General features: G+C 38.1%; 1 protein-coding gene across 2 annotated transcripts in view; it reads right to left on the reverse strand.

Moving 5' to 3' along the window:
* Positions 1-4073: 4073 nt before the first annotated feature.
* The window catches only part of F5 (coagulation factor V), an 86719-nt gene continuing 76589 nt past the window's right edge, over positions 4074-14203 (reverse strand). Inside the window, exons 22-25 of one of the 2 annotated variants that reach the window (XM_060033702.1) lie at positions 12435-12579; positions 9980-10131; positions 6867-7049; positions 4074-5152 (exon numbers count right to left, since the gene is read on the reverse strand). In XM_060033702.1, the coding sequence (XP_059889685.1) occupies positions 5009-5152; positions 6867-7049; positions 9980-10131; positions 12435-12579 (624 nt within the window). In that variant the 3' untranslated portion in view covers positions 4074-5008. The remainder of the gene's footprint in view (positions 5153-6866; positions 7050-9979; positions 10132-12434; positions 12580-14203) is intronic. The other variant, XM_060033717.1, reaches the window with a different exon arrangement.

Consider the following 14203-nt stretch of genomic DNA (forward strand, 5'->3'; position numbering starts at 1 on the left):
AATACATGGAGGCTAAAGAAAGCTACTAAATAACCAAGAGACCACTGAAGAAATCAAAGAAGAAAAATACATAGAAACAAATGACAATGAAAACACGACAACCCAAAACCTATGGGACGCAGCAAAAGCAGTTCTAAGAGGGAAGTTTATAGCAATTCAAGCTCACCTTAAGAAACAAGAAAAATATCAAATAAACAATCTAATGCTACACTTAAAACAACTAGAGAGGGCTTCCCTGGTGGCGCAGTGGCTGATGCAGGGGACACGGGTTCGTGCCCCGGTCCGGGAAGATCCCACAAGCCATGGAGTGGCTGGGCCCGTGAGCCATGGCCGCTGAGCCTGCGTGTACAGTGCCTGTGCTCCACAATGGGAGAGGCCGCAACAGTGAGAGGCCCGCATAACACACACACACACACAAAAAAAAACTAGAGAAAGAAGAACAAACAAAACCTAAAGTCAGTAGAAGGAAAGAAATCATAAAGATCAGAGCAGAAATAAATGAAATACAAATGAAGAAAGCAATAGCAAAGATCAATAAAACTAAAAGCTGGTTCTTTGGGAAAATAAACAAAATTGATAAACCCTTAGCCAGACTCATCAAGAAAAAAAGGGAGAGGACACAAATCAATAAAATTAGAAATGAAAAAGAAGAAGTTACAGCAGACACTGCAGAAATACAAAGCATCCTAAGAGACTACTACAAGCAGCTCTATGCCAATAAAATGGACAACCACGAAGAAATGGACAAATTCTTGGAAAGGTACAATTTTCCAAGAGTGAACCAGGAAGAATTAGAAAATATAAAGAGACCTATCACAAGTAATGAAATTGAAACCATAATTAAAAGTCCAGGACCAGGACCAGATGGCTTCACAGGCAAATTCTATCAAACATCTAGAGAAGAGCTAACACCGATCCTTCTCAAACTCGTCCAATAAATTGCAGGGGAAGAAACACTCCCAAATTCATTCTATGAAGCCACCATCACCCTGATACCAAAACCACAAAAGATATCACAAAAAAAGAAAATTATAGGTCAATATCACTGATGAACATAGATGCAAAAATCCTGAACTAAATACTAGGAAACAGAATCCAATCATACACCATGATCAAGTGGGATTTATCCCAGGGATGCAAGCGTTCTTCAATATACGCAAATCAATCAATGTGATACACCACATTAACAAATTAAGGAATAAAAACCATATGATCATCTCAATAGATGCAGAAAAAGCTTCTGACAAAATTCAACACCCATTTATGATAAAAAAAACTCTCCAGAAAATGGGCGTAGAGGGAACCTACCTCAACATAATAAAGGCTATATATGACAAACCCACAGCAAGCATCATACTCAATGGTGAAAAACTGAAAGCATTTCTGCTAAGATCAGGAACAAGACTCTCACCCTCTTATTCAACATAGTTTTGGAAGTCCTAGCCACAGCAATCCGAGAAGAAAAAGAAGTAAAAGGAATACAAATTGTAAAAGAAGTAAAACTGTCACTGTTTGCCAATGACATGTTACTATACCTAGAAAATCCTAAAGATGCCACCAGAAAACTACTAGAACTAATCAGTGAATTTGGTAAGGTTGTAGGATACAAAATTAATGCACAGAAATCTCTTGCATTCCTATACACTAATGATGAAATTTCTGAAAGTGAAATTAAGGAAACACTCCCATTTACCATTGCAACAAAAAGAATAAAATACCTAGGAATAAACCTAAGGAGACAAAAGACTTGTACTCAGAAAACCATAAACACTGATGAAAGAAATCAAAGATGACATAAACAATGGAGAAATATACCATGTTCTTGGTTGGGAAGAATCAATATTGTGAAAATGACTATACTACCCAAAGCAATCTACAGATTCAATGCAATCCCTTTCAAATTACCAATGGCATTCTTCACAGAATTAGAATTAGAAAAAAAAAATTACAAGTCATATGGAAACACAAAAGACCCCGAATAGCCAAAGCAATCTTGAGAAAGAAAAATGGAGTTGGAGGAATCAGACTCCCCATCCTCAAACTATACCACAAAGCTACAGTAATCAAGACAGTATGTTACTGGCATAAAAACAGAAATATAGATCAATGGTACAGGATAGACTGCCCAGAGATAAACCCACGCACATATGGGCACCTAATTTACGACAAAGGAGGCAAGAACATACAATGGAGAAAAGACAGCCTCTTCAATAAGTGGTGCTGGGAAAACTGGACAGTTGCATGTAAAAGAATGAAATTAGAACACTACCTAACACCATATACAAAAATAAACTCCAAATGGATTAAAGACTTAAATGTAAGACCAGACATTATAAAGCTCTTAGAGGAAAACATAGGAAAAACACTCTTTGACATAAACCACAGCAAGATGTTTTTTGACCCACCTCCTAGAGTAATGGAAACAAAAACTAAAATAAACAAATGGGACTTAAAAGCATTTTCACAGCAAAGGAAACCATAAACAAGACAACAAAAAGACAACTCTCAGAATGGGAGAAGATATTTGCAAATGAAACAATGGACAAAGTATTAATCTCCAAAATACACAAACAGCTCATGGAGCTCAATATCAAGAAAACAAACAATCCAGTTAAAAAATGGGCTGAAGACTCAGACATTTCACCCAGGATGATATACAGATGGCCAAGAGGCACATGAAAAGATGCTCAACATTACTAATTATTAGAGAAATGCAAATCAAAACTACAATGAGATATCACCTCACGCTGGTCAGAATGGCAATTATCAACAAATCTAGAAACAATAAATGCTGGAAAGGGTATGGTGAAAAGGCACCCTCTTGCAGTGTTGATGGGAATGTAAATTGATACAACCTCTATGAAAAAACGTATGGAGGTTCCTTAAAAAACTAAAAATAGAACTACCATATGACCTAGCAATCCCACTACTGGGCATATACCCTGAGAAAACCATAATTCAAAAAGAGATATGTACCCCAATGTTCACTGCAACACTGTTTACAATAGCCAGGAGATGGAAACAACTTAAGTGTCCACTGACAGATGAATGGATAAAGAAGATGTGGCACATATATACAATGGCATATTACTCAGCCAGAAAAAGAAACAAAATTGAGTTATTTGTAGTGAGGTGGATGGACCTAGGGACTGTCATACAGAGTGAAATAAGTCAGAAAGAGAAAAATAAATACCATATGCTAACACATATATATCTAATCTAAAAAATAAAATGGTACTGATGAACCTAGTTGCAGGGTAGGAATAAAAAGATAGACATAGATAATGGACTTGAGGACGTGGGGAGGGAGGGTGAAGCTGAGGCAAAGTGAGTGTAGCATCGACATACACGCACTACTGAATGTAAAACAGTTGGCTGGTGGGAAGCAGCAGCATAGCACAGGGAGATCAGCTCAGTGCTTTGCAATGACCTAGAGGGATGGGATAGGGAGGATGGGAGGGAGGCTCAAGAGGGAGGGGATATGGGGACATGTGTATGCAGATGACTGATTCACTTTGTTGTGCAACAGAAACTAACACAGTATTGTGAAGCAATTATACTCTAATAAAGATCTATTAAAAAAAAAAAAAAGGACTGGCAGCTTCTGCTTCCTACGTCTTGAACACACTTGCTTTTGGGAGCCTGTATCACCCTATAAGAAGTCTAGATCACTTGTTGGAGACACCAAGTGAACAGACCGCTTGAAGAAGCCATGCAATGAGGAGAGAATCTGAAACTACTTGGAGAGGGACAGAGGACCAGCTTTCCCAACAGTCAGCTGAGCCTCCTGATGACTCTGGCTACAGTCACTGTCTAACTGTAAACTCACTAGAGACCCCAAATGAAGCCACCAGTAAAACCACCCAGCTGTGCCCAGTCAACCTACAGAATCATGAGAAATAATAAATTGGTGGCTGTTTTAAGCACTAAGTTTTGGGGTGGTTTGTTCCACTAAAATAGATAGCGTCACCAGTGAGTCTCTCCCATGTGACTTAGAGGATACCAGAAGGCTTCTCAGTCTCACAATGTCTGTAAAATTATTAGATGCCAAGTTCCCAGGGAAGGGAGTGCTTGAAAGGGGAAGGGAGAGCTGGAGGCTGGGGCCATAAAGAGAAAGGCACTGAGAGAGAATTTCAACTGTTTGCCACTTTGGCCAGGGGCCAGTTCTAGCAAGAACAGCTGCGTTTGGGCCAAGGGTTCCAACGCTCTTTATTATAGGTATTCACTTTCCTGTAGGTGAGCCTGTGTTTTGAAACAGTGTGCCATGTACTACCAGCTAGAATGAAGCCAAGGTTACATGTTCAGCCATCCCATGGTTATTTTAGATCTGTTCTATTAATGATCCCTAACCCTGAACATCAATATATGCAATCAGTCCCAAGGGAGACCAGGCCAGATTCACAAGGGCAGCGGGACCACTGAGAACATGCTTACTTGTATCTTTACTCGTGGAGGGTCAGAAAAGTCATTATCGTGTCAGTAAGATAGGGTATTTTAAGCACGTGTCGTTTCATATAGTAAGACTTTTTCTCTCCACTGTCAAGAAAAACAAACCATTGAGAAATACTGTTTGTTTCCTATACTCTTAAATCATAGTTTTTTTTTTAAAGAAAAATATAGGAATGAAAGTTATCTGGGCTTATATATGCTTTAAAAGAGTAATATCTCTTTTATTAATGTGTATAGGGTTGGAGAACTATAATGAAGAATGTTAACTACATGAATATTACTTTATATAGCATTTTTAATCAGTGAAAGATAAGCCTTTTCTTGTTGGTTCTTGATATTTTCCCATCTATACTCAAATTAATGCAGAGATAATAGTCATCATCTTACTTAGTGGTTATAAGAAGTTATAAAGGTTTCACATATAAAATTTTATTCTCTAATAGAAAAAAGAGAAATAGTGGAAAAATTTTAATATTTAAAATAGCTCTAAAATACATTGTCCACTCTAAATGGTTTGATATCTTTGAGTCCCTCCTATCTTTTAGAATAATCAATTCTATTAAATATCACAGCCAAAGAGTTCCAGGCGAAGTGCAATGTTTTGATTCCATGTTTTAGGAATGATGCGTATAAACCTGGAAATGATTGGTGGGTTGAAAAAGTTCTTCGCGTGTCCTTTGATATTATTATTTCCTTCGAAAATCTGAAAGTAAAATATGAGAAAATATTTAAGGATGGCATAATGGGTATAAAAATCTTATACCTGAAAGTAACATTGTATACCAACTGTATTTCAATTTGAAAAACTTATAATTTTTTATCCTTTTAGTTCAAACTGTGGGCATTAATGAACACATACAACAGTATCACAAAGATGATCCTCAATCAATTATGAACTCACACTCCAGACATACCTCTTTAGTGATATCACCTCATCAGTGATCTGAGTTGGAACAGGGAAAAATAAAGAAATCTGATATGGTGCTGTGGGGCAGCCGCAAAAGCATATCTGCCTTTAGCCCCTTTGTAGCTATGTGACTTTGAGCAAATTACTTGTAGTCTCTGATTATCCATTTCCTTATTGGCAAAATGGAGATAACAAAATTTACCTCATAGAAGTTGTAAAGATTTTAAAGAGTATGTAAACATATGCACGTCTTTATTAAGTGCCAGATAATGGGCACCAATAAATGGTTAGCTATTACTAACTTTTAAAATAAAATACATCATGTATTTTTATTTATCCTTTTTGTCATATGCCCTATATCATCAACTAAACTGTGTTTTAGGTGTGTTTCTGTCATCCCCAGCAAGTTCCCCAAGATGTACACACATCAGAAGCTAAGTCACTATTTGTTTATAAAAATGATTTTTGCCCTACTATGAGGATATCTTGATACAGTGAGAAATAAACCAAACCAAACCTAACAAATAAACAACCCAGGGGTTTAGAGAGAAAGAGATTCAAATCCATTAACTGAGATTAAGTGCTGAGCCCATGATGAGCATAAATGTCCATCCCCTTCTCCTGTGTTGCGCCTCCTACTGGTTTCAGCCCAATTCCCATTCCTGGAATATTAGGTTCCTCTCCTTAGCTTTGCCTCTGGTAGTATTTTAAAACTGCATAACTAGGAATTTAGGAGTATAATGGAATAGTTCATCTTGCAGGAAATTACTCTCCTCATTCGGAAGGATAACAATTGTTTGAATAACAATATGACACTGAAAGGTATATGGCCATGGGTATGTATGTGATCAGCCATGAATAACAAGTACATCCAAGCTAATGTTAATATGGTAGAAAGTTTTTTAGACCCCTGTTACAGACTGTATGTTTGTATCCTTCCAAAATTCATATGTTCAAACCCTAATCCTCAATGGGATGATACGAGGAGGTGGGTCCTTTGGGAGATGATTAGGGCTAGGATGGGGGTAGGGCCCTCATGGCATCTCTGTGTGCACGCACCAAGGAAGGCCATATGAAAGCACAACCAGGAAGACTGCCCTCACTAAAAACCCAACCATGCTGGCACCCTGATCTAGGATTCTAGCCTCCAGAACTGTGAGAAATACGTGTTTTTTGTTTGTCACCCAGTCTATGGTAATTTGTTATACAGTCCAAGCAGGCTGAGATAACCCTTTCACCATCTTTCTCAATCAGAGCTAATTAAACTTCACACCACCCGCTGCTGTTTTGTCCTCATTCTTTTATAGGTGGCTCAGTCAAAGCAGAAAGATAGTGTGCATGGTCCCTGTCCCAAGACCAGCTACTTACAGAGCTAGGACTTAGAAGACTTAAAGAGTGACGCATGTCAGTGCATGCTTATCGAATACAAAGAACTATTTGCAAATTTGAGCTTCTGTTCTCATCATAGCAGTTTTCAAATTGTTTTCTTTTTGCCAAGATACCCCTGTACCTTGTCCACCAACGAGGATTTCTCTCTGTAAGGTTTCCATTCAACTCCCTGGTCACTGTACTGGATGGTGTAGCTCTTCACATACATTTCAGAGGACAGAGACTTGCAACCCTGTGTTACAATCGCTGTTATCTTCTTGATTTTGAGCAGATCAATTTGTAACCACTGATTGTTGTTGTTTGCCTATGAAAATGATTAGAACAATGCATTTGACATTAAAACCTTTGCTTTTTTAGACCAAGATACTCAGAAATGCACTGAGCTGGAAGGATTTCTTTTCTGTCTCATCCCTGAGGATTCCCTTTCTCCTAGAATCCTTCCCTGTTCCTTCTTGTTTATTGTCAGCAGGTTTATAAACTTTTGGAATATTTCACGCATTGTACAACAGTTATGTGTTTACTTGTGTTCCTTACCCTTTGAGGGCAGGGACTTAGTTTTGTTTTCAGGTGTTCACCACGATGTATGGCACACAGATGGTGCTCAACAAATAAATACATTTTATTTGAGAAAAAGCATTAAATTGCTAAATTACCTGTAAATATTTTTCTCTTAAGCAAGTTTATTTAAATGCTATGGTGATATTACTGAAGAGTTATCTGAGAGAGAATTAGATAGTATCCTCTCCCAATTTAACTCATTTTAGAAAAGCCCCACTTTTCTTTCCATTGCTAATGTCCATTAGGAGAAGTAGTCCAATTTCTTCTTTTCTGATATTTCAAATAAATGTAATATCTGAGAGACCTAATAAAGCGACACCCAGGGCTGGGTGTGGCATAGTAGTTGTCCTGTCTCTGGCCTAACAAAATGCCTAATTTGATGATAGACGCTTGCAGAAAGAATCAGAAAGACTAATTGAGTTTTAGAGTAATCTGAGATTAATTTTCATCTTTGGGAGGTTTATCATGCCCCGTAGTCTCATTCAATTCTGTATGAAATAAGGAATATTGATATATTTTCTCAACATCACTCATATGTGCATGTCTGTATGTGTATATGTGTACACACATATGTATGTATATGTGTAGTCACATATGTATATGTGTGTGTAGTCACATGTGTGGTCACATATGTGTGTATGTATATGTGTAGTCACATGTTATTGTATTTTTTAAGCAAATTAATTGAATTAAAATGGCTGTATTAGATAATTTTGGTTAATTTTGTAACACCCTCTAGTGACATCTGGTGGTGTTTTAGTGTGTCTTCAAACCAAGGTTGTACGAGTGATACAGAATGCAGATAGCTAGCTAGGGGAGCTTTGTAAGTGTACATTTTTTTTGGAGGCATCGAGGAGGCAGAGACACTTCAGTCTGCGTGCATACCTGCATATGTCTGGCTTAGATTTTCCACCTCTCTAAAGAAACCCTGTACATGACATTTCATACTGTTGAAGGTTAAGTGAAACAAATAGTTTTGACCTAAAATTCCAGATTTAAAATGACAGCTTTAAAAATTAAAATTAGACTTTTATCTTTGCAGCCTTTACTATATCACAAAACTAAGAGCAAATTATAGAGAGGGCAACATTTTTTAAAAGGCTATAAAATGGAGGGTGGGATGACAAGGTTACACCATGGACAGGTCTAAAGGGGCATCTGGGAAAGAATTGGTTGATACCCTCTCTCTAACTTTTTTTTTGGGGCCGTGCTGCATGGTTTGAAGATCTTAATTCCCCCACCAGGGATCAAACCCAGGCCACTGGCAGTGGAAGCGGAGTCCTAACCACTGGAACGCCAGGGAAGTCCCTTTATTTTAGTTATATTTATTTTATTTTATTTATATTATAGAAATTAAATCAATATAATATTACACAACATTATTACTTTAACTTCTGTGGGTCTCAGTTCCCCCCTTTGCAAAATTGCAAAATGGGGTGCCTGGGTTGCTTCAAATGGTGCAAGGAACATAGATCTGTCTATCCGGAGAGTGGGATTCCTGATTCTGCCACCAGGCTAAGCTAAAATTATTTAACCTCTTTTGCGTTTGGACTTAAAAGGAAAATATGGACCAGATGCTTTGTAAAACCCTTTGCCTTTCTAACATTCTGTAATTCTGTGATGATCCAGAAATGAGTCTCAAGGCACAGACATAGTTGCCCAAGACTCTCTGTATTGGGCCCAGATAGTCTCTTCTATTTGTTCCCCTTGCATCACACCATTCCCTCCTCCTTTATCTGGTGGCTTGATTTAAGATTAGGACGTGGGATTCTATACAGAGTCCAGGGAATTGGAGTGTAGCTTCCTTAAGGGAGGGAGTTAGGAGGACAGAAAACAGGGAACCTGGATTAAGTTGATTGACTGGCCTGTTCTGATTTCTGATGCCATTCAGATTTTTCAGGTCAGTCGAAGAATGAAATAAATATGAGTCAATTATTAATAGTTACCCTAGAACTAAAAGTTACCTTAATTACTCAATGGGCTAATATCAAGGGCAATATAACTCTCTGCGAGATGTTTACAAAACTTAGATCACATATTTATAAACCTGGTTTTGCAGCATCTTATCAGGCTGCCAATTATCAAAAGGAATGTTACAAAGTTCTGAGAAAATGAGAACAAAACAATTTAAATGACACTCTTAAGAAAATGAAAAATATTGCTAAATTCTGGAGAGAGCAAAAAGAAGACAAGATGTTGCAAATCTAAGTCATTTATCCCTAATGGAAGTTGTCTCGATCAGGAGTTGGCAAACTACAGCCCAAGGCCAAACCTGGCCTACTGCCTGCTTTTGTAAATAAGGTTTTATTGGAATACAGCCATGTTGATGCATTTACATATTGTTGACAGCTGCTTCCCTGCAACAGTGGCAGAGTTGAGTAGTTATGACAGAGAATGTATGTCTCACAAAGGCTAAAATATTATCTGGCCCTTTGCAGAAAAATTTTGCCCACCCCTAGTCTAAATCAAGACCACAGAGATGATAACTTCTCTCCGAGCCAAAGTTCGAGCTAAAGCTATCAAGACAGCACATAGCCTAGTTCTCAGACCTAGGATCATAATCTGCAGAAGCAGGAGATGATACTCTGGCTTCCAGGGCCCCCATGTTCCCTGTAGTGAGGGCCTATGCTTTCTTCTGAAAGGCTGAGAGAATTCCATTTGCGGGGGACATTTCACCTTGGCTTGCCAGGCATTCACACGGCCCTGGGCATTAAGACGGGCAAGGAAGGGTTCCCAGTAATCTCCCCACCAAGAGTTTTTAATTGAGGAAGCTGTGATTTGCTTGTTTTCTATCTTTCCACTTTCCATACCCAGCGGTGTGGAGCATCCTGTCAAGAAAAAAGTAACGTGATTAATTATATACCATGATATTCCTTGCATGGCATTTTGTACTTCAGAGGAGACAAGAAATAATATTACTGCTAAGTAATGACAAAAACAACCATCACAGCAATGAACATTTATTGTCCAAGTGCTAAACCCTGTTTTCAGGCTTCACACGTATTACTTAATGCTCTTAAATATCTCCTTTTTACGAGCGAGAAAACAAAAGCACAGCAAGAAAAAGTAACTTGACTAAAATAATACTGCTAGAAGAATCAGAAACTAGCTTTGAGCCCAGGCAGTCTGACATCAAATACCATGTTCTAAACATCTAAACTCATTTCCCTCCTTCAGTGAGTCATGGAAACTTTGCTCTTTGCTTTGAGGTAGACAATACTCCTAAAGTATCTATGTATATAAAAACATACTCTATTTCTTCTAACAAAAGCTACAAAGAAGAAGTTATAGGGGACCTTGGTAGTCACATTTAATATTTTATTTCCAACCCTTTGAGGGTGATGCATGTGATACACCCTTTAGAATTTTGCCAAGGCATGAATTTGAATGTCACAGGCAACAAAGCTGATCTGTGAGTGTAAGAAACATATCTAGTGAGTGAGCCCAGCTGACTGCCCATCATCATCATCTTTGTGACACTTTGTTCTTGCTAGCAAATCATGCAGACGTTTTCTTGAAGTGATACCTTACTTTCTTCATGAAAAAAAGGCTTCAAAGAAGAAAGCTTACTGCTAATACTAATTATATAAACATCAAGAAAGTGAAGAGATCTTAGAAAGTAATACTTCTTGTATAGAAAATAGAGGTTTTAAATAGACTAACATTGTTGAATGTCACATTTTAGGGTAGCTTGACTCTATGACCTGAACAAACTACCAGTTACATCGCATACCATATGGAAAGAAAAACGATAATGACTTATAGAGCTGTTTCAGGTTTTCCTGCCTGATCAAAATTTGCAGTTTTTTTCTGATGTGGACCATTTTTAAAGTCTTTACTGAATTTGTTACAATACTGCTTCTGTTTAATGTTTTGGTTCTTTGGCCATGAGGCATGTGGGATCTTAACTCCCCACTAGGGATCGAACATGCACCCCCTGCGTTGGAAGGCGAAGTCTTAACCACTGGACTGGAAGATGTTACATAGCATTGCTATCTGAACATTGGCAAAATGTCCATTTCCATGTCCCTCATGAATATCAAGAGTTTATTGTACTGTTATCTGCTGACAAGTTTCTTATCAGCTGATAAGAAACTTATTCCAAGGTTCAGCTTTCTCCACTGTAAGCCATGGTTTCTTCCTTCTACCCTGAGAGAAGGCACTGTAGCTCCCCAACAGATGTGCCACAGCAAGTTTTAGGTGTGTCTGTATGTGTGTGTGTGTGTGTGTATATATATATACACACACATATATACATATATATTGTATAAATATGTCTTTATTTTGCCTTCCTTGTTGAAGAATATTTTTGCTGGACAGGTGTGTCTGTATATTGATCTCCCTCCCCCCTCAGCCCTTGAGCAGCTAGATGGTGCCTAGATCAGCCAAGCCCAGGGTGGATTGCTTCATCCTTTTACCCCAGACTGTGAGACAGGTATTATATTTTATATGTGCTTTGAAGTGAAAAAATTTGGAAAGCACCACTTTAAGAGTCAGAGAAGAAGAAGAGTTGATAAAATCCTTAAGCATCTTGTTATATGGAGTAGAATTTTATTATGACCATTTATGATTATCTAGATTTATTTATACCACAGGTCACATTACATCCCCTGAAAAATAGAAGCTTACATAGAAAAGGCTTGGATACCTACATAGAGTGTGAAACAGAATACAGAGTTCAAGGAAGGTTTCAGGAAGTTGGGAGGCAGATGTATATTTCAAAAACATTCACTGAACACCTAATATACGCCAGTAATGTTGCTAGATACTTTTATTACATTAAAGTCTGAGTGACCTGGCTGGAAGACTTTGGAAGAGTCAGACCTAGTTTGACTCTCAGTTCTTATTGAAAATGGGCTGATGGAGGTCGTTCTTCGCTAGGGCCCTTCCTTCGAGGGTCAAGGCAGTGTCCATATGATCCAGGAGCTCTTCAGAGAGCCTGCCCTCCGGCTGACAGAACCAGTCTCAGTCTAGATCACAATGAGAGTTTACCTGAGTGGAACCTCTGTTTCACAAAGGATTTTCTAGGAGCCTAAGTGAAGAGAACTAAAAATTCTACCCATTCTCCCATACCCCCCAAATCTTGATTTTCTGAGTGGCAGCTAGAAAACAATGCATCTGTGTTCCTTACCGTTAACCTCGCAACCTTGCAGCTCCAATCGAAGGGCAGGTTTGTTATAGGAGTTAGTTGGAGAGATTCTAATATATCTAGCCACAACCGGTGGGTCAAACTGATTCTCTTTTATTGTAGAGGCATCCGAATTGCCACTAAAATACTAGAGGAAGAGAGGAAAATTTAGTTATATAACAATTCTCTATAAGGTGATTTTATAATAAAATTTTCATCCAATTTAATATGGTAATATTAAGTTTTCATGTAGCCCGAATCAAATTAATTTGGTCTTAAAAGATACCTGGGAATACTTCCACTTCAGGAAGATGGTATAAGCACAACTGAAAACATAAAAAGACTCTGAAAGGTGGAGAAAAGGCAGACTGGCTAGGGTTCTCAGGACCCAAGGAACAACACAGTGGTGAGTCCCCTGGGTTTTCTTTTTACCGCATATACAGACTTATAAGTAAAGAAGCCAGGAACCAGGAAACACGAATAGGTGCAGACAAAAAAAAAAAGCCAGCAAAAGCCTTCTTTCTCTAGCCTCAGGACCAGAAAAGAGCAGTCTAACAAGACAGAAAACTTTTAGATAACAATTATTCTACTTCAAGCCAAACATCATAGAATAGAAAACACTGTGGCCCCTTCCCTACCCACAGCAGCAAAGGCCAACTGGGGAGCCTAGACTTCCATGCTCATGAGACTGTAAGGAGGCACCCCAACACCCTGACTGGGGTTGTGTCAGAGAAAGCCAAATAGAGACCCAGGATCTTCATCTCTTCCAGCTTCTAATAAGGCTCCCACTCCTGCAGTGTCAGTGGATACCATCCCATCCCCCACCAGCAGCAAAGAGAAGGGGTCCCAGCTCAGGTGTCAACAGAGGAGGCTACGTAGGGAATGGACTTTGACCTCTACCTGGCTGTAAAGAGGCTGTGCCCCATCCCATTTCCCTGCCAGAACAGTGTCAGGAAGAGCCAACTAAAACAAAAGAGCGGATATCAGGAATATTGAAAACAGAAAAGCAATAGATAACAGCAGTGAAACAAAGGGCCAGTTATTCGAAAAGATCTTTAAAAACTGGCAAATCTCTAGCAAGACTGACAAAGCAAAAAGAGAAGAGATGCAAATTACCAATATCATAAATGAAATAGGCAATATCACTACAGACCCTGCAGACATCAAAAGGATAATAAGAGAATACTACAAACAACTCTTACACATAAATTTAACAACTTAGAGGAAATGGACCAATTCACTGAAAAAACACAAACTATCCAAATTCACCCCATATGAAATAGGTAATTTGAAGAGCCTGTAACTATTAAAGAAATTGAATTTGTAATTTTTACATTCCCAGAGAACAAATCTCCAGGTCCACCTGGTTTTGCTGGTGAATTATACCAAATGTTTAAAGAATTAACACCAATACTAGATTATCTCTTCCAGAAAACAGAATAGAAGAGCACACTACCTAATTTATTTTATGAAGCTAGTATTACTCTGATATTAAAACAAAAAGGACAGTATAAACAAATAAAACTACACACAAATATCCCTCATGAACATAGATGCAGAAATCTTTAAACTATGGACTTTAACTGTAATTTGTGTACTGTCACCAATACTGATTGGTAAGAACCATAATTTAAGATTTTCATGATCTATTCTAAGGTATAGTGCAAATAATTTATTATTAGAAATAACTAAATGATAACATAGAAGATAGTAACATAGTAAATGATTTACAGAAAAAATGAAAATGATTCAAGGTTATCAGTGTAATAATG

The sequence above is a fragment of the Delphinus delphis genome, chromosome 1, assembly GCF_949987515.2.
Source record: "Delphinus delphis chromosome 1, mDelDel1.2, whole genome shotgun sequence".
Classification (NCBI taxonomy): Eukaryota; Metazoa; Chordata; class Mammalia; order Artiodactyla; family Delphinidae; genus Delphinus; species Delphinus delphis.